General features: G+C 58.4%; 2 protein-coding genes across 3 annotated transcripts; one reads left to right on the top strand and one right to left on the bottom strand.

The window, feature by feature from the left end:
- Positions 1–1,672: 1,672 nt before the first annotated feature.
- Positions 1,673–8,854, bottom strand: HBEGF (heparin binding EGF like growth factor). Of its 2 annotated transcripts, none has more exons than XM_065849226.2 (6): positions 8,728–8,854; positions 8,207–8,377; positions 5,599–5,776; positions 3,438–3,593; positions 3,236–3,328; positions 1,673–2,155 (listed from the first exon to the last, which is right to left on the bottom strand). In XM_065849226.2, the coding sequence occupies exons 1-5, from the start codon at positions 8,768–8,770 to the stop codon at positions 3,256–3,258; spliced, it is 621 nt and encodes a 206-aa protein (XP_065705298.1). In that variant the 5' UTR covers positions 8,771–8,854; the 3' UTR covers positions 1,673–2,155; positions 3,236–3,255. The 2 variants fall into 2 exon arrangements, with proteins under 2 accessions (XP_065705298.1, XP_065705300.1); XM_065849228.2 differs by having other exon boundaries at positions 3,241–3,328.
- A 2,933-nt stretch (positions 8,855–11,787) lies between these two features.
- SLC4A9 (solute carrier family 4 member 9) lies at positions 11,788–25,175 on the top strand. Its single transcript, XM_065848883.1, has 21 exons — positions 11,788–12,056; positions 13,823–13,983; positions 14,180–14,350; positions 14,476–14,537; positions 14,614–14,771; positions 16,523–16,610; positions 16,887–17,041; positions 17,659–17,775; positions 17,989–18,163; positions 18,459–18,592; positions 18,706–18,977; positions 19,655–19,710; positions 19,805–19,987; positions 20,081–20,194; positions 20,768–20,929; positions 21,134–21,312; positions 21,563–21,635; positions 23,076–23,144; positions 24,010–24,183; positions 24,612–24,764; positions 25,125–25,175. Exons 1-21 carry the CDS (start codon positions 11,788–11,790, stop codon positions 25,173–25,175), a joined length of 2,976 nt encoding a protein of 991 aa, XP_065704955.1.
- Positions 25,176–25,918: the final 743 nt, after the last annotated feature.

Genomic DNA, 25,918 nt, shown 5'->3' with positions numbered 1-25,918 from the left:
GTGTTTATTGGCTGGGTGGATGTTGTGTCATCCATAGACAAGCCAGGCACAGGCATCAGTAGGATCTGAAGGCAGATGCCAGAGGTCACAGTATGGAGTCAGTGACAGAGGCCGCAAGTGGTAGCAGCCAGCAAAGTGGCTGGTGACGCATTTGTGCTCCTGGGTGTATGCCTGGAGGGGGGTGGAAGGCCAGGCTGCTGGAGGCCACCACCTGCCTTCCCCAGGACCCACCAGTGCTCACCTTGACCAGCTGCCACAGCGGCCCCCTCCCATCCAGGGGGGGTGGTGGACACTGCTTTCCTGGCACCCCATTCCTGCAGGCGCAGTTCGGCAAGCAGCCTGGTTCCCCCTGCAGCGTGTGTGCACCCTGGGTAGGGCAGAGGCTGTGGGACACCTCCTGTTTCGTGCTCACAAGCACAGCTGGACCAGGGAGCTGCCCTGAGGTTCTTCATCCCTGCCTTAGCCAAGGCCAGAGCATCTGTAGGACTGTCAGCCCTTCCCAGCCAAGGGGGGACAGAGGGAGCCAGCCCACAGATCCAGCCAGCCCCCCACTCCCTACATCTCTCAAATGTTTTCCATCCCTTGGCCTGTTGAGTTACCACTGATGGGCTGCTGGCCTATGGAGGAGCAAAGTGAACAAGAACACATCCTTGCAGGGAGGGCAGAGGGCAGCTGGGCTCCAGGCAGAAGTTCCAGCTGTCTGCAGAAAAGCCTTCCAGCAGGGCTGCTCCCAGTGCTCGCCAGGGTAGCACAGAGCCCCAGGCATGCAGAGCTGCCCACCATGAAAGGCAGAAAGGTGGCAGGGCTGGAGCAGCTCTGGGAAGGGAAACAGCAGCAGCACACCAAGGCAGGGATGCAACCAGGCAACCTGGAGCTGAAGGGCCTCCTGCACAGCAGCTGGAGGCATTATTTGCTTAACAGACATTGAAAAAGGCCAGAGTTTGGAGTCTCTGATTAAACTGGCACTCCCACAGCATTAAGGTTCAGGTTTGCACAAAGCAGAGCCAGTAACTTGTTTCCCTGGCTCTGGGACTCAGGCCACTGAGCTGTTGGGGTGATAACACAGGAGGGTGCCTGTTGTCACCCACTCGCTTCCCATCTGCTGTAGCCATGTACTTTAGCCCTTCTATCTCAGGAAGCACTGGAAAACCAAAGTATTGCTGTGTTCTCCCTTCCCATGGCACCACATGGCTGCATAAGAGGGAGGAACCTACATAAACACTTCATAAACAACCCCTCCTGCAGTGAGCATGAAGCTTAGTTCATACTTTACCAGAGCTAAATTTTGGCTAAATTAAGCCAAAAAGCTACGCAGGCTACTCACTGCCTGGCTTCAGTGCACACTGCAGGAACAGGAATGGAAAGCGGTAGCTCAGCACTCCCCTTTGAAAACTGAAGTTTGACATCTGCTGAAGGGAAAGGGGCTGGAGGAAAATAGGTTTCCTGCAGAGGTAAAGCATTTTCTCTCTGCTTCAAGGCTCTCCAGTCCTGCCACCAGCCCCTTGTACCGCATTGCTCTGCCACCCCCTCCAAGGACAGCACAAGCCAACCCAGCAAACCCAGGATTTCTGCCACTGTCTGCAATACCCCACCAGCCAGGGCATGTTGCTACATGAAGTCCTCAGAGGTCTGACTCCTTCTCACCCCTGTCATTAAATTAACAACCCCAGCGTTTGTAACAAAGTGTTATTTATTAGAATATGACATTGCACTTAAAAAATAAGGGAGGTCTGACCCTGTCATCTTGACTTAACGTGAAGGATGCAGAGCCAGACCTGCAATAAATATAAATAATATGTACAGTTTATCTAAAATAAATATATAATTTAAAATGAAAAATATCTTGTTAAATAGCTGTTACCCTCCCACCCCTCCTGCACCTAAGAAAGCCCCGAGCCCGGTCTCCTCGCCTATCACAGTTTGTTCCTCAGCATGCACTGCAGTGGACAGAGAGCTGCTGAAGAGCCTCTTCCAAGGCTCCTCCATCCCGGAGATAGCCATGAAGTTCCCTGCAGTGATGCCGCTGCCCGACCAGCGCCAGGCTGGTTCTGTCCTCCTGCTCCAGCAAGTTCCTGCCACTGTGGGCTCCCAGAGACAGCGCTGGCTCCACGGCTCTCGCCTCTTCCAGGAGGTAGAAGTGTGCTAGTGCCAAGCCCTGCAAGACAGCGGCAGAACTCACAACAGGGCCCTGGGCCGCTCTGCCCGCAGAGCTGCTCCTGCGTGGCAGGGCCAAGGTGCCCATCCCACCCCATTCCACCCAGCCCAGCAGGACAACCCTCGTGGCCACCGTAGCCCCAGCAGCAGCAGCCACTGCCGGGCTGGACCCCAGAGGCTGGGACAGCAGTGGGTAAGCATTCCCCACACAGGACCAGCAAGCTTCCCTCCCAGGGACTGCAGTACTTTTTCCCCTGGACACATCCACTCCAATAATCCCCAGCACAGAGGGGACAGCGATGAAAAACCTTGTGCTGAATCACCTTCCCCAAAATTCAACTCCTACAAACAGCTAAAAATCCCACCCCCAACACTATTACTAACGTTACAGAAATTCTTTGAAGGCATTACTTCATCCTCACAAAGAACAAAGATTTTTCTTTATAAAAGACATCTAATGTCAGGGTTTGGACCAGACCAGAGGAAGTCTGCAAGCTTCCCAGCACCCGGCCACAGCCACCCCAGGGCAGGGCACACTGCACCACCCAGCCAGAGTAACAGCGCATGGGGCTGGCAGCAAGTTTCCCCCATGCCCAGCTGCAAGGCATTACACTGGTGCAAGCGAAAAGCGGAGTGGGAGTGAAAAGGATGGGGATATATATACACATAGGCAATATCTAAGGAAGGGAAGTGACTCAGAGGGTCAGAGAGAGAGCAGAATGAGTGGGAAAAAAACAAACAAAACAAACAGAAGCAGCTTCTCCACTTCGAAACATCCCCAAAGCACACAGCGACGGGGCAAAGCAGGGACTTCAGGTTAGAAAGGAGGAGGTGGTGGTGGTTGGGGATGTCAAGGGACAGGGGCTTGAGCAGAAAGGGGAGGAAAGAGGGCTGGGGTCCCACAGGTCAACCCAGGCTCTTGGTCCAAATCCAATGAGCTAATTCTCCAGGCTCAAACAGCCTTCAACTCCTGCCTGGCCCTGGCACAGGACCCACACAGCATTCCCAGCCAGCATCAACAAGCAGAGCCCTCAGCTGCCCACCAGCCCCACTGCTGCCCCATGCCCAGCCAGGGGCTCACCTCACCAGCACTCGGCATCTTCAGTGATTCACAGTGATGCCCAGCTTGATTTTCTCTTCATTTTCTACATCGTAGACACCCCTCTTGTGACACCTGTGAGGCCAAGCAAAGAGATGTTCACAGCATGAAGTCCCTGCCACCCTCCCCTGCACATGGTGTTTCCAGGGACAAGGATCCGACAACTCAGCCCTGTCGCACTCACCTGAGCATCAGCAGGGCTGCGATGATGATGAGACATAGGGAGGACAGGATGACAGCAACGACAGCCAGTGCCGTGGTGTGGTCGTACGCGCTGGGGGGATGCTCCACAGGCAGGGAGAGACCGTGGCATCTCTCTCCATGATATCCTGGCTGGCATCTGGGCAAGACAAAAAGTCTTAAAGGTTGGTGGTGATGAAGCACAGAAAGTCATTGAGTCCCTCACACCTTCATGGAAAGGAGCTGCCTCTTTGCTCAGCCTTAGCCAGCATCCTGCCCATTCCCATTGGTCCCCTTCCCCTAAGCTGGGAGGTTTGGTGTCACCATCATCTCCCTGGTACTGGCAAGTTAAGTTTCTCCTGCCCCAAGCACCAAGTGAACACTCCTAGAAATAGTGAGCTCCCCCAGCAGAAGGCACAGGGTCTGTGCTCTTCCTAGTCATCACCAGGCTGCCCAGACCACCTCTGGAAATAGGAAATCCCATAAAAGGGAGCAGAAAGGCAGCCGGACCAGAGCTCAGCTCCTCCCTCAGAGCAGGACATCCCTGCACACCCTGCCAGCCAGAGAAGTGCCACCTCGCTGTGGACTCAGGAGGTTACTCACTTAACAGAAATAACGCTCCGCAACAGAGCTGAGAGGCTGCCAACCCTTCCTGTGAGTCAAAGCACACTGATGCAGCCAGATATATATATATCTACCTATTTCCAGCGCCACTGGCCCTCAAGCTTGTCTCCAAGATGGGGTCTCAACCCAGTCCTCCTGCCTAGCTCCCAACAATGCCACATGCCAGTGTCACCTCCCAGCCACAAGCAGCAAGGCTGGGCACAAGGCAGAGCTGCAGGACTCAGCCTAGCAGCATCCTCACCACACTTCGAGGACCAGCCCGAGGAAGTGATCCAGGAGACCCTGTGACATGGGCAGCCAGTCACCAAGAGCAGCTACAACCAAGTGACACCAGCCAACACAAGTCCTTGTTATCATAGGGGACTGGGGGAGATAGCTACTGTTCCTAAAAACCGTGATGGCTCTGGGCAGATGTCACCCAGGGATAGGCCACCTGGATGGAGAGGTGCTTGCCTGTGTCCCAGGTCCTCGCCCAGCCCCAGAGATTTGGGGAGGACAGGAGGCTGGGCAGGGGACACCAGGTTGTCCCAGTCCCAGGCAGGGCCGCTGCACCCCACATCACACTGGGCCACCAGCTCCACCAACAGAGATCTCCTCCTGCTGGCAGTCCCGAGCCCCCTGCACAAGGGCCCAACTTCGAGACAGCTTCCAGGCAGAGAGAAACTAAGCGGTTCAAGGAGCTATGCGGAGCCTGATCCCTGCGGATTGCAGGGCATGAGATCTTGTGGGCACTATAAGCCAGGGAGCTATTATCTTCCCCAGGCTTCAGGCACAGGGCTGGGTGGCTCAGAGGATTGATAGCAAAGAACAAAGCCTCTTATATATCTGCCAGCTCAACCCCTGCCCACGTCAGCAGGGCTCAAATGTGCACCCCTGGGTATTTCCTGTGGTAGCAGTGCTGGATCCAGGTGCCCCGGCAGCAGGCAAACCCTTTCTCCTCTGCTTGCCTCATCTAGCCTCTGGTCTGTAACTGCACCTTAGCAGGTGGCAGAGCAGGATATGCACTGCCCTGTATTTCATAAGGGCCAAGGGATGGCTTAGACATAGCTTTGGCAGACTGTCCCCAAAGGCCAGTCCTCCCTGCCGGTGCCATGGCAGAGATGTTCCTCCTGCCTGCAGCAGTACATCCCCACAGCCGCAGGAGCCCCAAGCTCTCAGCCAAGGCTGGCAGCAGCCAGGAGGACACAGAGCTACAGAGTCAGGATGGGTCTTGCCAACCAGACCCGCAAAAGACCTTGGCTGCGAGACCCCAGCCCCTGCTAACCACCCTCCAAGTCCCCCCACCGCCACGACTCTTCAGGCAGCAGCTCAGCCAGAGCGTACTGTACCGGCAGGGAACACTGGGTCTAAGTCCATGACAATCTTTGGTGGGGCTGGACATTGCTCAAGAAGCACAGGGAAGAGGCCAAGTCAGAGCCATCCCAGCACGGATGGGGAACATGCACTAAAAATATCTCCTCTGCTCTTCCTCTACACAGCACGGAGAATTGAAGGAACCATGACTAAGGCTCCCCCGGCACAGGCACACGCCAGCAACTCACATGCAGGAGGGAGCTCCCAGCTCTCGGATGTATTTGCATTCGCCGTGAATACAGAAATCCTTGTACTTCCGCAGGCACGGGTCTCTCTTCTTCCCCAGGCCTTTGCCTTTTCTTCTTTTATTCCCGTTCCCTTTCTTCTTGGGAGTAACCAAGCCTTGAGGCTTTGACAGGAAAGCAACTGCAAAACAATTTAGGAAGAAGAAAACGGGTCAGATCATTTCCGCGTGTCAGCTGAAGAGAAGGCAGAGCAGCAGACGCTGGGCTGCTGCCACCAGCGCAGCCCTGGCACTCCCGCAGCCTTTTGTGCCGTGATCTGCCCCAAGCAGAGGATTTTTTCCTTTTCTCTTTTCAGCTTCTCACAAATATCATGGCCTTTCCGATTCATAAGAACAATTCTCAAGGAAAGAAAGGAATCAGGGTGGAGGGGAAACAGAGCTTTATGCATCTCAAATATTGCTATTATATGCACTAGTTTCCACTGAACACAGAAAACTGTTAATTGCTCCTTTATCTGGCCTTTTTTTTTCCCCCCGATGAGTGCAGTCTTTTGTAAGACCCTATTCATGGCTTTGATGGACTCTCCTTCCTATGGATACAAGGACACTTTGCACACCCAGAGCAGGATTAAGAGAGCAAGCCTGGCTTAATTTTTGGTTTTGCAGAGCCAAAGAGATGGCAAGGGCCGCATTCCCATGAATTACAAAGGTATGTATTTAATTGCAGTGCAGAGACCCATGGCTTTTGGCACAAAGCCAGCTCCCAGCTGGGTTGGTGGGAACTGGAGCACTGAGCTCCTTGCTTGGAGACAGACTGAAACCAGCAACATTATTTGAATACTTCAAAGACGTGCTGATAGCTCAAAAATCAGCCTCCGGCTTGATCTCGCAAGGTGCTGAGATGCTAGAGAGTGCTCACTGCTCCAAGAGGGACCTTTCAGCTGTCCCGGAACCACAGTGCTTAATAACCCCAGTGAGACCGGGGAAATATGAACTAAGCCCTGTGCTGCTCGGGAAGGAGAGGATGGCCCAGTCTAACCTGGCAAGTTGTAACCTGCCTAATTCCTTCTCAGACACTTCCTGACGTAACCAAGCCTGTCTCCTCCTCCCCAGCGAGCACCTCTTGTGCTGCATCATGCCAGTTGCACACCTGGCAAAGTTATTTCATGATTTCGACATCTTTCACGCTGGAGAAAACTGATACTCCAGGAAATTCTGCAGCTTGGAGAAACTCCCGGATCCAAGTGATGCACAGGGCTCTGTCCCCTCCCCTGCGGGTTATCTCCCAGCCACAGCCAGTGGCCACACAGTGGTGCTGACCCTGCCAAGCCACCTCCACTGTCACCACTGCTCCTCCCCAGGGCTCCGTTCCTTAGAACGGACAGAAAATCTGGAAGATCTTGCTGGTAGGAAAACTAGTCCAGCCCAGGTGGGCAGGGGATGCTCAGATATCCTGGGGGCTGTGGCACAGAGGAAGGTGCCTCCAACACAAAAGGCAGATTTTTTTCTGACCATAGCTCAGCTCAGGATATCAAGAAAGTGCTCCAAAAGGCCTCAGTAACCAAATATCCCACATCCACACGGACAAAGGTCAGCCCATGCCTGCCAGATCACTTGCTCTAGGGCAGGGTGCCCTCCTCACAGGGATGCACAGAGGAGCAAGCTGGAGCATCTCCCTCCCAGCAGGAGGAATAACAGTGTTTCCCGGGGGCTGCGTGCCCTTGAACGCAAGGGGGTCAGCCTGGTTTTGCAAGTTCCTTGTCACGGTCTGATGGCACAGCCAGAAGCAAAGAAAAACACGGATAAAAAGAGTGTGAACTGTACAGGGTAGAGTGTGCTCCTCCTGCTGCCAGATTACTGATCTCAGCAGTCACGTGCAAAGCACAGGTACAGGTCGTGTTCCTCAACCTGCATTGGGCCCCTTGTCCCACCCTCATGAGAGTCCCCGGGACAGTCTCTGGTCCCAAGCTGGGGGAAAAGAGCCAAGCATGAATGCCCAGCAAGCCTAACAAATCAACAGTGTCCCCAACGCCCCCATAGCAGGGACTGCCGGCTGACTAACCCTGCCTAGGCATGAGGAGCAGCCATGTGTGGGCAGCGGGTGAGTCACAGCGATCCCCTCGCCGGCGGCCACCCAACCGTGGCCACCACCCGGAATGCACCACGGTCCCACGGGCTGGGCTGTGCACCTGCGGGCAGGGGCTGCCATGCCGCTCAGAAAGGCTCTGCCTTCCATCTGGCCAAGGAGTAGGGGGCCCGGGAACTCGGGACACCTGTGCCAGGGACTTCAGGGACACAGCTCCTGGCACGAGGTGAGGAGCTACCAAAGCCCAGTTGCTCTGTGCTAATGCCCCACGGGCTGGCCCCACTCAGGACTTCTGCCATAGGCGCTCAGTACCCGGCGACTGGGGAGTCCCCCCAACTCCCTTCGAGCTGCTGCTGGCGAACCCGCGGCGCTGAGCCGAGCCCAGCCTGGCCCCACCGGCTCCAACCGCCGCCAGCCCGCCCCGCCGGACCGCACCGGCCCCACTACCCCGAACGCATCGAAGCCCCCGCCTCGATCCACCCCTAGCCGTCCCAAGCGCCCGGGGGCCGTCTCCCTCCGCCCGTACCTCTCGGCAGCTCGCTGAGGTCGTCCCCCGACGCCGCTCCGCCGCTCTCCTTCTCCGGGCTGCCGCCGAGCAGCGGGGCCGTGGCCGGGACCGGCGCCACGCCGCCGCCTTTGTGCAGGACCTCGTTGTGCAGCTCGTCCCGGTCCAGCCCGCCCGCCGCCGCCGCACACACTGCGGGGGAAAGGGGCACGGTCAGACGGGGCGGCCTGACCCTGTCCGGAACCCCCCACAACAGGTCCCACCCGGGACCGGAGCCGCCTTGCCTGTAACCGGGACCTCCCCCACGAGTGACAGAGGACCAGTTTTTCTGTCCGTCTCCACTCGTACCCGGGACCCTTCACCCGGAACCCGGGCTGTGCCCGCGCTGTCAGTGCCCAGGGCTGGGACCCTTCACCCAGGACCGCGCCCGCGTTGCCCGGACCACCCCCCGACACGTGTCTGGGACCCCTCACTTGGGGGACGCGTTGCCCAGGATCGAGGCCGCAGCGCCCGTGTCCGGGACTCCCCACGAGTGTCCGTACCTGCCGCCAGCAATGCGTGGATCAGCACCGCCCGTCCGTCCATGACCCGCGGGCACACGCGTCCCAGCCGCTGCCTAGACCCCGCTCCGCTCGACCCCGCACCAGCAACCGCTCTCCAGCGGCGCGGCCCCGCGGCGGGTAGAAGGCGACGGGGCGGGACGGGGCGGGTCTTCCTGGCCGTCCCGCCCCCGGGAAGGGTTTCTCCGGCCGCCGTGGGGGGGTCCCGCCGGCCGGAGCCAGCTGAGGAAGGGAGAAAGGGGCCGTGGCGCGGGGGGCACCCGTCGGTTCGGGGCTGCCGAGGCTGGGCGGGCTCATCAACGCCGCACCGGTACCACCGCCCTTTCTCCAGCCCGGGGCACCCAGCGCTGTGGGCCTGGGCGGCGTGGAGAGCCCAGGGGAGCTGATGGTCTCTTCAGGGCTGCGGTAAAGCTGTAGAGGGGAGGAGAAGGCTCAGGAAAGCAGAAAGGAAACTGCATTGACTGGTCTTAAGCAGGGGCAGAAGAGGGGGCGTCACAGTGGGCACCGTGGGATGCTGCTGCAGGACATGCGCTGGCTGCTGGGACTAGTGCCAAAGGTGGCCTGGGAGGTTTTGGGAGGAGCAAGTGCACCCCACCAGAAGAGCATCAGGCAAGAAGCAGGACCTCATGGTTCAGAGCTAAAACCTCCTCCTGGCCTTGGTGATGGGGTGGCACCCTAATAGAGGACAGGCTTCCAGCCACTTGCCACCCTGTAAAGGTGATGGGAGAGGGGTGGCAGTGGCAGCTTGGGATGGCGGCAGAGACCCATTTTGTCCTCAAGACCACCTTTGTGCCCTGAGGGAGAGCCTGATCAATTCAGTCACAGCTTCAGCTTGAAATCCCCTCCTAGTTGGCTGCTGTCCTTGTTTCCTCCATCCTAGCCTTTCGTGACCATTGTGCTTGGGACTACCACTGCTTCTGGGTCCCCTTCACCGCTCTGAGGACTGCTTGTTGTGTTTGGCCTTGTCCTCAGCACAGGTGGTGGCCCAGAAAATGCTGCTGACACCAGCACTGGGCGAGCGCAGAGTCTTGTCCCAACTCACGCTCTGGCTGCAGGACCTTGCTGGTTCCTCGAGGTCCTGAGCCACCAGCCCTGCTGCCATTTTGGGTTCAGCAAGGCGTGATTAAATATTCCTGCCATTGTTGTCAGCGTCTCCAAGGAATACTACCGGATTTGGCAACCCCCCTGCTCACACCCTCCTTCTTGCTCAGACTTGACTTTTGCAATTGTTTGCTGGATGTTTTTCCTTCCGCCTCCTCTGGCCGTCAGAAGCCTGAAAACCTTTGGCAGCAGAGCCAGGAGGGTCAGTGGTGGGCTGGCCAAAGGGCTGTGTTCGTGGGACCCTCCATGGGGATAGGGTTTCCCCCCTGCCAGTTCACCAGGACATCCCCGAGGCTGGGTGTGTGTGGGCAGCATGCACAGGTAGTGTTTACTGGCTGACCTGGCACCTCGGGAGAGGGAGGCATTGGCTCACCTCAGCTGCCAGGGGGGCTGCTGGCACACGGAGCTGGCAGTAGGCAAGGGCGGGAGGCTGCAGGCTACCATTCCTGCCTGCCTCCCTGTCTCTGTCTTGCTGCCTTCTGCTGCCTGTTCCCCTTTGCCTGCCTTGCCCCCAGCCTGCAGTCTCAACCCCAACCTGTCCCCAGACTCCACTCTCCTGCCACCACCCTGTCCCCACCTCACACCTCTCCTGGAGGATCTGGGGGTCCCTAGGGGGCCAGGGCCTAAGCCAAACCCAGTGCCACACGGCGCAGGGATGCCTCAGCACCCCAGGGTGCCCTGGCGTGGCTTTGTCCCCACCTTGCCACAGGCTACTGCCTTCACCCCTCCTGTCTATGCTGGAGGGGGCAGAATGAGGCCAGCCCCATTGGGCAGCTGATGGTGTTGGAGTGAAGCGGGTTGTGCGGCTGGAAGGAGCCCACCATGGGGCAAGGGATGGGCATGGAGGAGGTTTGATTGTACTTAGGAATAGTGGTGTTGATGCGGAGGGGTGTCCCCCACTGCCTTCCCCAGGGCTGGATCCAGCACCAGCAACTCCCGAGCCTCAGCTCCCGGCCCATCTGCTGTGAGACAGGTACCAGCACCCTCGGCACCCACATGTGCCCACCCACACTCCCCCGAAACATGACTTTGGCTGTGGTGGTGCCTGGCGCCATGCCAGGCTGCTCCTGGGGCTCAATCCTGCCCAGATCTGGTGGGTTCCAGCACAACCCGCCCATGCTGGCTGGGTGTTTGTGTTGCCGGCCGCTGTGTTTGCACTGCACACAACCTGGCTGTTTGTTTGCACAGAACCAAGGGAGCCAAGCCCGGTGACAGTGACAGCAGGCATGCTGCAGGCACAGCAAGCACAGGGCATTGCTCTCCACCGGCAGCCCCTTGCTGGCCATTGCATCTCCCTGTGCCTGGCAGGGTGATGAGGCTATGCCCGCATCCTTCCTTCCCGCACGCTCTGCAACATCCGCTCGCCCACCGCAGCCCACGCGGTTGCCCTCCGCACACCAGGGTGGCTGCAGCCCTGATGCACTCCTGGTCCGTGCCATGGGTCCCACCACCAGCAGCCCCCTCTTGCCCCACTCTGGATTTCCTCAGCAGTGACACATCCTTCCCCAGCACATGTCCCCACATCCTCTTTCTCGGGAAGAGCTGCCAAGTGCTGTCTCTCCTGCCATGGGCACATGCACCCTGGCACAGACACCAACACTGCCACTGGCTATCCAGCACTGGCCTTGCCATCCCCTCACAGAAGCCTTGAGGAGACCCTGCTTCCCAGAGTGCACGTGCAGCTTTGTCCATGCGAGCCAGTAGAAGGAGGCAGGGGGGTCCCCAAGTTGGCAGCTGGGGAGGGTAGGAGCCAGCCACACTGGGACCTGCTGGGCTGACCTGTGTTTTGGGATCATTGTTTTGGGCTTGGCTCCCGTGTATTTCTTTGTGGCCAGTTTCAACTGGTTTGCAGCTTTTATAAGTTGTGGGATGAGTGGGATCCTGTGAGTGCGGGCAGCTCCAGAAGGGAGCCCACACCTGTGGCTGCTGGAGCTGTTGGCCATGACATCCCACGTGCCTGGGGCAGATGAAGCAGCTCTCCAGGCAGCAGATGCCAGCTCACAGCCCAGACCAGAGGAGAGCAAGCCCGAAGCTGCCTACCATGCTTTTGGCTGCAGCATCTTCCCCTCCAGCATGGGTCCAGCAGCTGAGCAAGCTGGTGCCACCCTGCAGCGGGAGGAATGGGGGGACATCACCTACCCACTGCTCTTCATCCAGCTCAACCAGCTCTTCAGCACCCCAGCTGGGTTGGAGTGGAGAGAGACGGCCAGGTAAGCACAACTGAAACGGCCAAGCTGCCTAGTGATGCTTTGGAAGCCCAGCCTTCAAAAGCCCAGCTCTGATGGAGCCCACGGCATCTCCAAAGGTTGGTGGTTCCTCAGCCTCAGCCCCAAAACAGGGCTACTTGCTGCCCTCTGCTCCCATTGGTGCCCACACTGTTTCTGCCTGGCTCACGTTGACTGATTTCGTGGGAGAGGGCAGAGTGTCAGGCAGTGACCCTGCACAGGCAGAGCGCCCTTGCCTTTGCTCCTGCCTTTGCTGCCTCTCCAAGGCTCCAGTGGCTGCACTGGGACTGGGAAAGTGTTCTGATGCTCCCCAGATCCAGCATGTCTCGGGAGGTGACCAGGGAGGTAGGTCAAGGCAGGCTTGGCTGCTGGACAATGGGGCCCAAAAGAGAGGAGCTGGGGCCAGCTGGGTGCTGCAATGTGCCCACACCCCACACCACTCCTCTGAAGCTTGACAGGGGCACAGGAACATGGGTGGTGGGGGTCTGGGCGTAGTGATAGGTCTGCCCCAGGGGTCAGAGGGTCTGGGGGGCAAAGCCACTGGGCTGTGCCTGTGACAGGTCTCCCCAGCACCCAGCCCTTTTTCCCCCAGCACAGCTGCCTGTCAGCAGGAGCCTGCTCTGCCGGGCACGCTGTCCCTGTGCAGCACGCTGAGCCACCCCACAGCACTGCGCCCACCCATGGGGACAAAGAGAAGCTCTGTCTGCACCCGGTGTTAAAATATTTGGCACAGGCTGAGCATGGCAAGCAGGTCAAGACATTTCTGTTCTGACTCCAGCAAGTGCTGCTAATGGCAGGGCAACCCCCAGTCCCAGCACAACCTGGGGACTGGTGGTTTGGGAGCAGCCCGGTGGAAAAGGACTTAGGGGTACCAGTGGCTGACAAATGGGACAGGAGCTGACACTGTGTGCTTGCAGCCCAGAAAGCCAAATATCTCCTGGGCTGCATTCCCAGCAGTGCGGGCAGCAGGTCGAGGAGGGGATGCTCCCTCTGTGCTCTGCTCTGGTGAGACCCCCGTGCAGTGCTGGTCCAGCTCTGGGGTCCCTAGCACAGAACACACATGGACCTGCTTGAAAGGGGCCAGAGAAGCCACAGAAATGGTCTGAGGGCTGGAGCAGCTCTGCTGTGGAGAGAGAGCTGGGGTGGTTTAGCCAGGAGAAAAGAAGGAAGACCTTATTGCACCTTTTAGTATATAAAGGAAGCTTGTAAGATAGATGGAGAGAGACTTTTCTCCAGGGCCTGTAGTGATGGGATAAGGGGCAACAGTTTTAAATTCAAAAAGGGCAGGTTTAGGTTGGACATAGGAAAGAAATGTTTTACAATGAGGGTGGTAAGGCACAGGAACAGGCTGCCCAGGGAGGTTGTGGATGCCCCATCACTGGAGTTGTTCAACGTCAGGTTGGACGGGGCTTTGAACAACACGATGCAGTGAAGATGTCCCTTGCCCATGGTTGGACTGGATGGTCTGCGAAGGTCTCTTCCAACACAAACTCTTCTGTGATCCCATGACTGATAAAATCCCCCTGATTGGGAGATCAGACCAAGGTGTGGGTCAGCAGGAATGGAAACGTGATCTCTGAGGCTGCTCACCTTCCCTTGCTCTGCAAGCCCACTGCAGCCACCTCTGACCACCCAAAACCCTCCCTGCCTGTGCCAGCCCCATGCCCAACTCGGAGATGGACCCAAGCTCCAGCTCCTACTGCCTGGCACGGGACCACCCTGCCACTGACCCTGCACATCTCTCTGGGCAGGTGGATAAAGTTTGAGGAGAAGGTGGAGGATGGCGGGGAGCGCTGGAGTGCGCCCCATGTCCCAGCCCTCCCCCTGCACAGCCTCTTCCAGCTGAGGACATGCCTGCAGAAGGGTACAGTGCTCCTGGATCTGGATGCCCCCAGTTTCAAGGAAATAATCGGTACGTGAGGAATGCAAAGGTCACCTGCTGGGACAGGCTGGTCACCAGAGATGGACCAGGCCACCAGGCGATCCCTATATAAAAGCACTGATGCATGATGTCCAGGTAACTGGGGTGGCTGTCTGCTGCTCCAGCAAAGTGGGGTTTTCACTGGGCAATCCAGGGGGACTCAGGGCTGTCCCCATCCCTGTTGCAGACAAAGCACTTTCCAGGCAGCCTGAGGAAACAGAGCTGCAGCCTGAGGAAGCAGAGCTGCAGCCTGAGCTGAGGGAGCGCCTGGCAGCCCTCCTGCTCTGCCAGCCACGGCACCAGCCCACCAAATCCCTGCTGCAGCTCCTCGTTGAGCTTGGCCTCTCTCCCTGCCGAGGTAGGCATGGTGCCACGGGTAGTGACATGGCTGTGCCAATGGGCATCCCTGTGCACCAGCCTGGTGCAACACCCATGCTGGCTATTCACCTGTATACATGTTTTTCTGCTTGCTTTTCTTTGCAGGGAAGGCCAAAAGCTGGTCTGAGCCTGGAGCCCAGGTCTCCAAAACACCTCTTAAGGAGCAGGTAAGGCAGGATGGAGCTGGGCTGAGAGCAGCTGCTGCATCCCAAGTGCCCAGCCACTGCATCTCTTTCCTTTCAGCTGAGAAACCGATTCAAGAAGAAGATCCCACCAGGGGCTGAAGCAGCCCACATTGCAGTCGGTGAAGTTGAATTCTTGGAGAAGCCCTTCAGTGCCTTCATCCGGCTCAGGCAAGGGGTGGCCCTCGGCTCGCTGTCTGAAGTCGCTCTTCCCAGCAGGTAAATGGAGCACAGCTGGTGGCCCTGTGCCCTCCTTTGTCCTGGTCTCCTTGCTCCCTCCCAAACAGGACAAGGCTTTGCTTGGCGAAAGCAAAGGGTATGGGACTCAATGCTGTGAGCAGTCCCAGAACCCTGGCTTGCTGCTTCCCCTCTTGCTTTTCCCAGCTCCTTAGGAGCATTCTAGGATGTGCTGAGAGTGGAGCAGCTGTTGGGGAGCCTGGGGAAACATTCCCTGTGTTAACCCCACCTTAGCTCTGTGTTCACTCTGCTCCTTAGGAGGGTCTGGATGTTTTCCACTTGCTGCTCAGGAGCATGGCGGCTTGTGGATGGGAAGTAACACAGGTTTGCAGCAGCCTCTTGCCCTCCCACTGCCTGAGATGCTCTCCTGAGCGGTGAGGTGGCTCTTGCAGCACTGTTGGTGCAGGGGGAAAGGAACAAGGCAGGAGTTGTTTCTCTGTGGCTGAGGAACGCATCGTCTGAAGCCACAGGGGAAAATGGTCAGTGCATCTCTTGAGCTGGGGACTTCCTCAGGCAGCGGAGGATCAGGAGGGACATTGCCACCTCCTGGTCACTCTGCCCAGAGCACCCATCTTCCAGGAGCTAGGACATCCATCCCCCTTCTGCTCTCTTCTTGGTGGGAGATGGGTGGAAGGTCCCCGGGGAGCCCATGCCAGTCTTGAGGGTCTCACAACAAGCCCTTGCCCTGTATTTTCCTCCCTCAAACAGGAGGAGAAGGGGAGCTTGTCCCTACTCATCCCTTTGCCCGTGCTGTCATCCTCTCTGTCAGCCACCTCAGGCTGTCCCGCAGGCACATCCACTGTCTTGGGGCTGTCTCCCACCCAGGTCCATCTCCAGGATGTTAAGGTCTCCCCATTGACTTGGTGAAGATGCCTGGGTGAAAGCAATCCCAGGTGGGTACCTGGAAGCCTCCAGCACTGATGCCCCACATCAGGGCTGTAGCAGGTTCTGCCAGGCCACCTTCAGCCACACTCGTGCTGCTGGAGAAGTTTCCCTACCCCCTCTCTGGAGATTTGCTTGGGGTATGATCACTGGAACTGCTGTGCAGACTCAGGGTACCAGGACTGTAACCATTTTTTCCAGTTTTGGAAAGGAGCTGAGGGCTTGGTTAAATATTTGGATGAGCTGTCCTTCTGAACATTATTATTTTGCAGCACCCTCTGAGGTGTGGCATGGTAGCCATATTTCTTCAAGGACTTTGAGCCCTTTTTCCAATCTCCTTCCATGTCCCTATAGTGTGCAGCTGGCAATTTCTGCTTCCCAATGTTAATGCTCCTACATCCTGCCTGCGAATAACATTCCCATGAGCATTATCCCACAGACAACCCCAGTCAAGACCTTGACCCCAAAGACATCCCCATCCCAGATCTCAACCCCACAGACACCCTCAGCTGAAAGCATGACCTCACAGAGATCCCCAGGCAAGGGTGTCCCTTCTCTGCCCCAAACACCTGTCACCCCTCTGCCCCTCGTTTCTGCAGACTCCATGATCCAGTCAGGATCCTGGTGGCCCATGGTCTCCCATGAGGTTTCCATGCAGTGGGCAGCAGACACATGTCTTGTCTTCTGTCCCAAACACCCTGCTTAGGGTGGCCGCCCCTCAGGGTGGCAGCAGCTCACCACACCAGCCCAGCCACTGTCCCAGGCATGTCCGTAGCACCGTGGTCCCTCCTGGAAGAAGCACACCCCAGCGAGGAGGGGGCTGCTTGGGACATCTGCGGTCTCGCCCACAGGTTCCTCTTCATTCTGCTGGGTCCCCGAGCCAAAGCAAAAGCCTACCATGAGGTTGGCAGGGCCATGGCCACACTGCTGACGGATGAGGTGAGCCTGGTGCAGCACCGATGGGTGGGAAGGGGTTGAGCTGAGCACACTAGGGCTCCTCTCCTTTGCAGGGGGGGACAGAGGATGGGGCAAGCTGGTGGTGTTACTTGCCCAGGATAAGAAAACAAAGGTTTGGGGTGGGTTTGTGGGATGTAGGTGCATCTGTTGCACTGAAGTGGATGGGTGGGTTTCTCGGTGATGGCTGCAGGCTGGGAGGAAGGCTCTGAGCAGGTGAACGCAGAGATGTGATGGCTAAACCACAGCATCTCCCTGCAGGTCTTCCAAAGGGTTGCCCGGCAGGCTGAGCAGCGGGAGGATCTCATCGCAGGGATGGAGGCGTTCCTGGATGAGCTGACTGTGCTTCCTCCTGGGAAATGGGACCCCAGTACCCGAATTCCTCCGCCAAGCTGTCTGCCATCTTCGCACAGGAGGTGGGCTGGAGGGAGGGCATGCACAGCCTCTGCCAGCCCCTCTGCAGGGTCTCAGGTGGAGAGCCCTGCCTGTGACATTGAAATCTCCATCTCCATGGGGATGAAGGCACTCAGGAGCCTTTGCCAGTGAGGTACTCCCAGCCGAGCCTCTCTGCAGCTCCAACCAATGACCACAGCTCTGGTCCCCAGTGCTGTTAGTCCTGCTGTCTCGCCTGGCAAGAGATGGCAAAACCGTCCTGCGTGCCCTTTGAGCAGGACCTGCCAGGAGCACTGGGTTTCAGCACTCAGATGTGGAACTCATCCTCTGAGCGGGGCATCTCCAGCTCTGCCTGTCTCCTCCATAAAAAGCCAGTCCTGCTAGGACTGGCTCCAAAGCTTGCTGGAGCAGACCATGGTTGGGTTGGAAGGGACCTCTGAAGATTGTCTAGTCCACCCGCTCCCATCTCTCCTTCTCTTGATCCTTCTTCTCCTTGTCAGGGGATATACAAGGTCTGTCCAGCCCTGCTTTCACCCTTGTCCCGCCTCTATTCTCCCTGTCCCCTCATAGCATCTCCTAGATGTATCTGAGTCCTGAGGGCTCCAACCTGAAGCCTGTCTCCGTCTCTGCTCTGCCACAGGACCACTGTGCACCAGCCGGATGGGCAGTCTCATGGCAATGGGGACATAGCAGCAGCTGGGGACAGAGCCGGCCTGAGGCGTGCACACTCCAGGGAGGAGCTGGAGAGGACAGGCAGGTGGGTGCCTAGAAGGACAAGGGTGGTGGGAGATGCAGTAGGATGCCAAATTTGGGGCAGGGTGCTGGCTCTCCACAGCACATAGGGCCACTGCGTCCAAACCACCCTGGGCTAGCGTCTTCTGGGGAAGGGACTGTCCCCTGCCTTGCAGATCTCTCAAGGGGCAATGGCCAGCTGGGGGGGCTGCTCTGAGATCTTGCTTTGCTGTCCCAGGCTTTTTGGGGGGCTGCTGCAAGACATCCGGAGGAAGGCTCGATGGTATGGCAGTGACTTCTCTGATGGCCTGCACCCTCAGTGCCTCTCAGCAGTGCTGTACATCTACCTGGCGACTGTCACCAACGCTATCACCTTTGGGGGCATGCTGGGGGATGCAACTGCCAACATGCAGGTCGGTGCAACTGTGGGATGCCCCCACCAGCTCTCCTCAGCCCACCCCGCTGGTCTCCGCTGTGCCCACCTCTTGCCTCTGCCCAAGGAACCAGCGGTGCCCCCAGGGCATCCTGAGCATCACCCAAATCCTGTGTCCTTTCCCAGCCCCTGTGTTCCACAAGCCCTGACCCTGCACCCTGCAGTGCAAGGAGGTGTGGGCAGCTGCCAGCTGCTCTGCCACTGAGGGGAGGCAGGCCCAGGACCCCCATCCCCACTGCATGCCTGGCGCCTGCCACCCCTCCCCTGCATTTCAGGGTGTGCTGGAAAGCTTCCTGGGCACAGCCTTTGCTGGCTTTGTCTTCTGCCTCTTTTCCGGCCAGCCCTTGACCATCCTGAGCAGCACTGGTCCTGTGCTGGTTTTTGAGCGCCTCCTCTTCTCCTTCAGCCAGTAAGTATCCTGCCAAGGGCAGTTCCATGAGTGCCACCCCCTCGCTGGGGCACAGGCCACCATCACGCCAGGCAGGTGCTGTTATTGAGGCTTTGGGTCACTCTTCCCACCAGGGACTATGGCCTGGACTACCTGGAGTTTCGCCTCTGGATTGGGCTCTGGGTGGCCTTCTTTGGCGTGGTCTTGGTGGCCACTGAGGCCAGTCACCTGGTACGGTACTTCACTCGCTTCACTGAGGAAGGCTTCTGCGCCCTCATCAGCTTGATATTCATCTACGACTCCCTGAAGAAGATGCTGAGCCTAGCGGACACCTTCCCTATCAACTGGCAGTACCGGCTGGACAATGTCACCTCCTACAGCTGCATCTGCAACTTGTCCAGCCCCGGTGAGCCCAAGCAGCCATGGGGCTGGTGGAGAGCAGGGAACTGCTGCCCTGGGACCCCACTGGGACCCTGACACCCAGACAGAGGATGGGGTAGGCACTGGAGGAAGAGGAGGAGGCTGCTCAATCCCATCTTTGCCTGCCTAACTTCATCAGCACCTCCCTCCATGCCCCTCCATGCTGTCTGTCCATCTGCCCCTACACCCTGGCACTGCCCAGGCACCACACAGGGCAGTGCCAGGAGCAGGGAGAGCCTAGAGCCAGTTCCCACAGCTCCAGGATGGGGGATGCTAGGGGCTAGAGGTGGGCACCTGGCTGGGTTTGTGCTGCTGTCTCCAGCCTGGTCTGTAAATCAGAGGGTGTTTCCTGGGGGTGGTGGAAGTGGTTCAGATGGGACCCCTGCTGTGTACCAAAAGCACCAATGCTGGGCACAGTCTGGAGCTAATGGTGCCTCTGAGCATGCTGGTACTTCAGCCAAGCCCTTCCTGGGAGTGTCCTCTCTTGGTGCTTCCCAGGTATCAGCCAGTGCCATGGTCTCAGGGATCTCATAGGGCCCCAACCAGCACCTTGAGCACTTGGGGAGAGCCTGGGGAGCTTCCCTGATGGCACTGTGGTCCCAGCCATCCCTGATGGAGCATTCCCATGGTGCTGGCACCCTCTAACCCCCATCCTCTTTGCAGGTCACAGCTCCACAGGGAATGACACTCCACTCCCCTCGCCCCTGGCACCCTGGCAGGTACAGCCCCTGCTCCCGGTGGGCAGGTGAGGGGTTGGGGGGCTCCAGGGTGTCCGTGCCCAGCCTCTCCTTGCTGCCTGCCCTGTCCTCACAGCCTCCTGCCGCCCTGGCCGTGCTGAGCAGGACCCAGTGCCTGGATCAAGGCGGGTATCTCCTGGGGACCAGCTGCCAGTATGTGCCCGACGTCACCCTTTTCTCCTTCCTACTCTTTGGGGGAACCTTCCTCTCCTGCACTGTGCTCAAGCGCTTCAGGAGCAGCCACTACTTCCCTGTGGGGGTGAGCATCCTTAGTCCAACCCAGCAAACCAGGGGTGCTCCTGGGGCAGCCCCCCACCCTGGCCAGCCCAGACCAAGCCTTCTCCATCTGCAGGTGCGGAAGGTGGTCAGCGACTTCGCCATCATCTTGGCCATTCTCACCTCCTGCGCTGTCGATGCTGCCCTGGGACTGGAGACCCCCAAACTGCTGGTCCCCAGTGAGCTGAAGGTCCTGGGGGGTGGGCACAGTGCTGTTGGGGAGTGGGTCTGTCCCCCATGGTGGCTGTCTTGCTGTGCTGCATCTGCCCTTCCCACCACCAGGTCCACAGCCCTAGAGGGATGCAGGCTGATTCCACAGTCTGTAAATAACCTGGCCCAGTCCTGTACTAACCATGTCATGGTACAGCTCACACTGGAGCGGGAGCCACAAGCTCAAGTCTGGGCTTGGTCTCCCTGCCCTGGGTGTGGAGCAGGGCTAGCAGCACCTGTACCCACAGCCACCTCCTCAGGTTTGCCATCATCCACGTGTAATGCCAACTCTTCCACTGACTCCTGGGCCCATGTGCCTGCATCCTGGCTTGGGGTGCCCAGGAACAACTCCCTGCTCTATCAGAGCCAGGGTGTCCTCATGGGGGGCTGGTGGCTCAGGCTGCCCAGAGGACGCTCTTCCTCTCCTCAGGTGGAGCAACCTTGGGTGCCTGCATGGCTCCAGCCTGAGCACCCAGGGCTGGTCCTGTCACCCAGCTGTGCCACACACCCCACAGATGGGTGGCAGTCGCTGTGACCCTTCTGTTCTCCACAGCCTACGAACCCAGCACGGGGCTGGATCATTTTCCCCTTCGGAGCCAACCCGTGGTGGGTCTGCCTGGTGTCCATGGTGCCTGCTGTCCTTGTCACCATCCTCATCTTCATGGACCAGCAGATCACAGCTGTCATCCTTAACCGCAGAGAGTACAAGCTGCAGGTGAGAGGGGGACAACAGGGGATGGGCAGCACCCAGGCAATGTGGAAGACCAAGGTCCTACCTGGACCCTGTGGGCCAGTGGGGACATAAGGGAAGAGCAGCACCCCAAACTGGCTGGCAAGATGGGCAGACACCCCTGCCCCTGCTCTCTGATATTGCTGGGGAGATGGTTTGCCCCCAACCCCACTGTCTTTCCCATTGCAGAAAGGAGCAGGCTTTCACCTGGACCTCTTGTGTGTCTCCCTCCTGATGGTCGTCACTTCTGTCACTGGCCTCCCCTGGTATGTATCGGCCACCGTCATCTCCCTGGCGCACATGGAGAGCCTGAGGAAGGAGAGCACGACCTCAGCCCCCGGCGAGCACCCCAAATTCCTGGGCATCAGGTGCGCAATGGGCCTGGATCCTGCTCTGGGAGGCCCCTGCCCGTGGCTGTGGAGCCAGGGGACAGGGGTGTGCCCATGCTGGCCGGCAGGGCTGGCTTTGGCGCTGCTTGTTTCTCCCCAGGGACACAACCAGCCCCCACGGCCAGCAAAGCCAAAAAGAGCAGAGACCGTGGGGGCTGGGAGGGCAGGTGGGGGCTGCAGGCCCTGAGGGACCCCAGGGCACCCATGACACCTGTGCTGCCACCCGCAGGGAGCAGAGGCTGACTGGCCTGGCTGTCTTCGTCCTGACAGGGGTCTCTGTCTTCATGGCACCTGTTCTCAAGGTAAAGAGCCTGGCTGCTGCGTTTCCAAGGTGGGGGTGGTGGCCATAACCATGCAAGGCTGGGGGGTTCCTAACCCAAACGTCCCTCATCCTGTCAATCCACCATGGGAAGCCTGACCCGTGGCCAGGGAGCTGAGTGCTGCATGGGAAGGGGCTGGCAAACGATTTGGCTTGGGCGTCACAGGACGGCTGGCCCACCAGTGCACTGCTGCCCTGTGTCAGGTGGCCAGCCTCCCTGTGCGCATCAGGGTCCCTTGCAGTCCCCAAACACACCCCACACAACCCTCCGCACAGCCACATGGGCGGCTGAGCCTGGCTGGTGTTGACTCTCACATGCCATGGCTGCCACACGAGGCAGAGCCCCCACCCAGTGTACCCTGGACAAATCTGGGTTACCTGGGGACAGACAGGAGGTCTCTTTTCCTCCACTTCTGTCCTCACAACTTACGATGGCCTTGTAAAGCCTTTGATATGGTCCCCCACAACATTCTTACCTACAAATTGGAGAGATAGATGGATCAGGATTTAGTTGGATGGCTGCGTCCAAAGAACTACAGTCGGCAGTTCAATGTCCAAGTGGAAAGCAGTAACAAGTGGTGTCAAGGGTCCTTACTGGGATTTAATATCTTCATCATCAGCACAGCTGAATCAAGTGCACCCTCAGCACATTGGCAGATGACACCAACCTGAGTGGTGCAGTTGAGGGAAGGGATATCATCCAGAGGGATTTGGGAGGATGTGGGCCCATGTGAACTTCATGAAGTTCAACAAGGCCAAGTCCTGTAGCTGGCTGGGGGCAAACCCCAGTGTCCATACGGGGGGATGAAGGGATTGAGAGCAGCTCTGTGGAGGAGGACTCGGGGGTGCTGGTGTGTGACAAATGGGACAGGAGCTGACACCGTGTGCTTGCAGCCCAGAAAGCCAAATGTCTCCTGGGCTATATCACCAGCAGCGTAGGCAGCAGGTCGAGGAAGGGGTGCTCAGTCTCTGTTCCACTCCGGTGAGACCCCTCCATGCCACTGCATCCAGAGAGAGCTGGGATTCTTCAGCTGGCAGAAGAGAAGCAGTGTGGTGGGGAGGCAGGATCCCCCTGGCATTTATAGATCCTAAGCCATATTACCAAGGGACTTGTCATCATGTTCTCCATCTCCAGCCTGGATTGCTCCCACTATGTGCTGGAAAATGGGGCAAGTTTCCCTTCTCTGAAGATTGCAATATACTCACATGAGCATCACAGCGCAGCCAGGAGCACATCCAGGCTTTAAAGACCTCAAAGCCATATGATGAGCAAAAAGCCATGAAATTGAACTGGGCTGTTGGAAATGAAGGAGGCAAAGACTACAGTGATGTGTGCAGGCTTTTATACAGGAGAGGACACTCAGAGAGTGCAGCACCCTCAGGCAGTCGCACCCTGCTAACACCTCACCCTGCTGTTTTGCAGCACATCCCGATGCCGGTGCTGTATGGGGTCTTTCTGTACATGGGGGTGGCGGCGCTGAACAGCATTCAGGTGAGCAGGGGCTGCACCCAGGGTGCTGGTGGGAGCTGTTTTGAGGGTGAGGAGGTTCGCTCCATATCAGCTTTCACCGCGCAGCAGAGCCGGGATTTTAGCTCTGCATGATGCGCAGTGTGGTATGGGTCTGCCTCAGGCTCAGGACAAGAAGAGACAGAGGGACTGTTTTACATCAGAGGAAAGCAAATGGTGGTGTCTGGGATGCTGAGGAGTACAAGTGACTTCTGCACTGATGGATCAGGTGGTTTGGGAGCAGTAAAGGGACCAGCAGATGACCCAGACCTGATCCTGAAGCTGCACAGACATCCCTGTTTGGGAGCTTCAAGCAGAGCTGGGACCTGCTGGTCCTTTGGTTCTGTATTGCCGCTGATGTGCCAGCTCCATTCCTCTCCTGAGAAACCCACAGAGGGGAAAAAAAATCCCACGCTGGAAACATCTATGTATTTTGTTTGATTGTTTGTTTGTTTTTGCCTAACCTGTACATTTTCCTTGCAATTACCCTGCTCTGGATGACAGGCTGGGGAACCCCCTCCCTCTCTCTGCTTGGGGAATCACGTTGTGCTCTGGTAAAGGCAGCAGCAGTTTCCTGCATGCAGGGAGAGAAATCAAGGGGTTGTTATCTTTCAATTAAATCCTTAAGATCAGCTTGAGCCCTTTCTAGATGTCTAGAAAGTGCTCTCAGGGCCTGGGCCGATGCTGGTGCCACAGGCATCATGCTGGTGGCCAGCAGAGACAGCAGGAGGGCTGAACTAGATAAAGGATGGCAAAACCCCATTCTGCCACCCTGGTCCCAACAGGGTGGTGAGTGAAATTTGCCTGAAAGCTGGAGGTGTGTGATCCAAATGCTGTCCTCTCGCTACAGCTCACAGACCGCGTGCGGTTGCTCCTGATGCCAGCCAAACACCAGCCAGACCTTGCCTACCTCCGCCACGTGCCCCTGCGCCGGGTGCACCTCTTCACCATCATCCAGCTGCTGTGCCTGGCTCTGCTCTGGGTCCTCAAGTCCACCATGGCTGCCATTATTTTCCCAGTGATGGTATGACAGCCCTTTTCATTGGGTGGCACTGCTTTGGTGCACAGCTGGGTGCTGCCCACACATGTGCTGAACATCGCAGGAGCTCCAGCACTTGCCTTGGGCAAGGGATGCAGGAGCTGCCCTGGATGGGGGTGCACACTCTGGCAGGTGGTCTACATGGGTGCTCAGACCCCCAGGAGCTGGCAGGGCCACGACATGGTGTTGCCACCAGCCTTCACCTCCTGGGCTGGGCCTGGTGGGGATGTCACTGCTTTGCAGGTGTTGTGCAAGTATTGTTCCCTGGGACTAAGCCAGGAGAGATGACATGCCACCTCCTGGCATTTACCAGGAGGATGGAGGGGGTGTGACAGGGATTGTGCTGCCCGGCATGCCCGGCTGTCCACGCCAAGAACGGTGTGATGCTGATCTGTGCTTCACTTGGGTCCCAGCTGCTGGCGCTGGTGGGGATCCGGAAGGGGCTGGAGCGCATCTTCTCCCTGCACGACCTCAGCTGGCTGGACAGCCTCCTGCCCGAAACAGCCAGGAAGGAGACAGATGGGAAACAGCCCAGGGAACAAGAGGAGGAAAGCAACAGCGAGGAGGTAGGTGATGTCCTGAATGCTACGGTTGTGAAAGAGCTGTCCCAGCTGTTCCTGGGAATGCTTGGGTGTGGGGGCTGAGCCTGGCCTGAGCTAAGGCTAAGCAAAGTTGGGACTGAGCCCAGGGAGGTCGTGGAGTCTCCTCCTCTGGAGATATTTAAACCCGCCTGGATGCCTTCCTGTGTAACCTCATCTGGGTGTTCCTGCTCTGGCAGGGAAATTGGACTAAATCTTTTGAGGTTCCTTCCAATTCCTAACATTCTGTGATACTGTGTGATTCTGTGAGCTGCTTGGTAGGGCTGCAGCTGCTAGCACAGGCTGGGAGTGCTACCAGCCTTGTCCCACTCTTATTTCTCCTACCAGTCCGAGCTGATGCACTGCCGAGGACCAGAGATCAACGTCTCGGTGAACTAGGCCGGCAGCACGGGGCAAGGAGAGGGGCGCAGGAGGCCGGGCTGGGACCAGCCTTTCCGCTCCCCTTCAGCGTGGCCCATGTGGGTCTGACGGCAGGTGGGCACCATCAAGCCGAGTGGTCTGGGCCCGTGGGGACCTTTATGGACCTACCAAGACATCCCCGGGTGCGGACATGGCGCTCCAGGCCGGGCTGCCCACGGCCCGGTCCAGCCCAGCCCGGAGCGCCCCCCCGGGACGGGGCACGCATAGCCCCCCGGGCGGTCTGTCCCGGGATCCCCCACCCTCACCCCGCAGAGCATTGTCCCGGGTGCCCACGTCCTCCGGCAGCTCAGAGAGGCCACCCCGCGTCCTGTCGCACCGGCCCCACCCGTCCCTCGGCTGCCCGGGCCCGGCGGCAGCGCGGACAGAGGCCACGTGTCCGCGCCGGTGGCGTCACGGCGAGCGGAGCAGCGCCGCGGCCAGACTGACGGCGCCATCGACCAATGGCGGCCCGCGCTCGGGCCGGGGGGAGCGGAGGAGGGGCCGGGCCGCTCTGTTCGACGGGCAGCGCCCGGTTCCAATCGCCGCCCGGGACAGGCGGGCGTGTGACGATCTCTCGCGCTGACGAAGTCCTTCAGAACAGTTCGGAGAGGAGACAGGCCAGGGGCACGGCAGGAGCCAATCGAGCGGCGCCAGACTCCTGGCGTTGTGAGTGATGTGCCTTCCGACCAATCGAAATCCACGACTCTCGAATTCTCCTTAAC

The sequence above is a fragment of the Patagioenas fasciata genome, chromosome 14 (assembly GCF_037038585.1).
Source record: "Patagioenas fasciata isolate bPatFas1 chromosome 14, bPatFas1.hap1, whole genome shotgun sequence".
NCBI classification, from domain to species: domain Eukaryota; kingdom Metazoa; phylum Chordata; class Aves; order Columbiformes; family Columbidae; genus Patagioenas; species Patagioenas fasciata.
Note: the sequence above shows the minus strand (reverse complement) of the source record. Positions and strands in the feature narration are given on the sequence as shown.

What these genes read in the sequence shown, in the direction of transcription:
- SLC4A9 (XM_065848883.1), top strand. Translation starts at nt 11,788, where the DNA reads ATGACATCCCACGTGCCTGGGGCAGATGAAGCAGCTCTCCAGGCAGCA. An exon ending in GAGTGGAGAGAGACGGCCAG is followed by an intron (nt 12,057 to 13,822) that starts GTAAGCACAACT and finishes CTCTCTGGGCAG; the next exon opens with GTGGATAAAGTTTGAGGAGA. An exon ending in AAACACCTCTTAAGGAGCAG is followed by an intron (nt 14,538 to 14,613) that starts GTAAGGCAGGAT and finishes CTTTCCTTTCAG; the next exon opens with CTGAGAAACCGATTCAAGAA.
- HBEGF (XM_065849226.2), bottom strand. Translation starts at nt 8,770, where the DNA reads ATGGACGGACGGGCGGTGCTGATCCACGCATTGCTGGCGGCAG. An exon ending in CCACGCATTGCTGGCGGCAG is followed by an intron (nt 8,378 to 8,727) that starts GTACGGACACTC and finishes TTTCCCCCGCAG; the next exon opens with TGTGTGCGGCGGCGGCGGGC. An exon ending in CTGGGAGCTCCCTCCTGCAT is followed by an intron (nt 3,594 to 5,598) that starts GTGAGTTGCTGG and finishes TGTCTTGCCCAG; the next exon opens with ATGCCAGCCAGGATATCATG.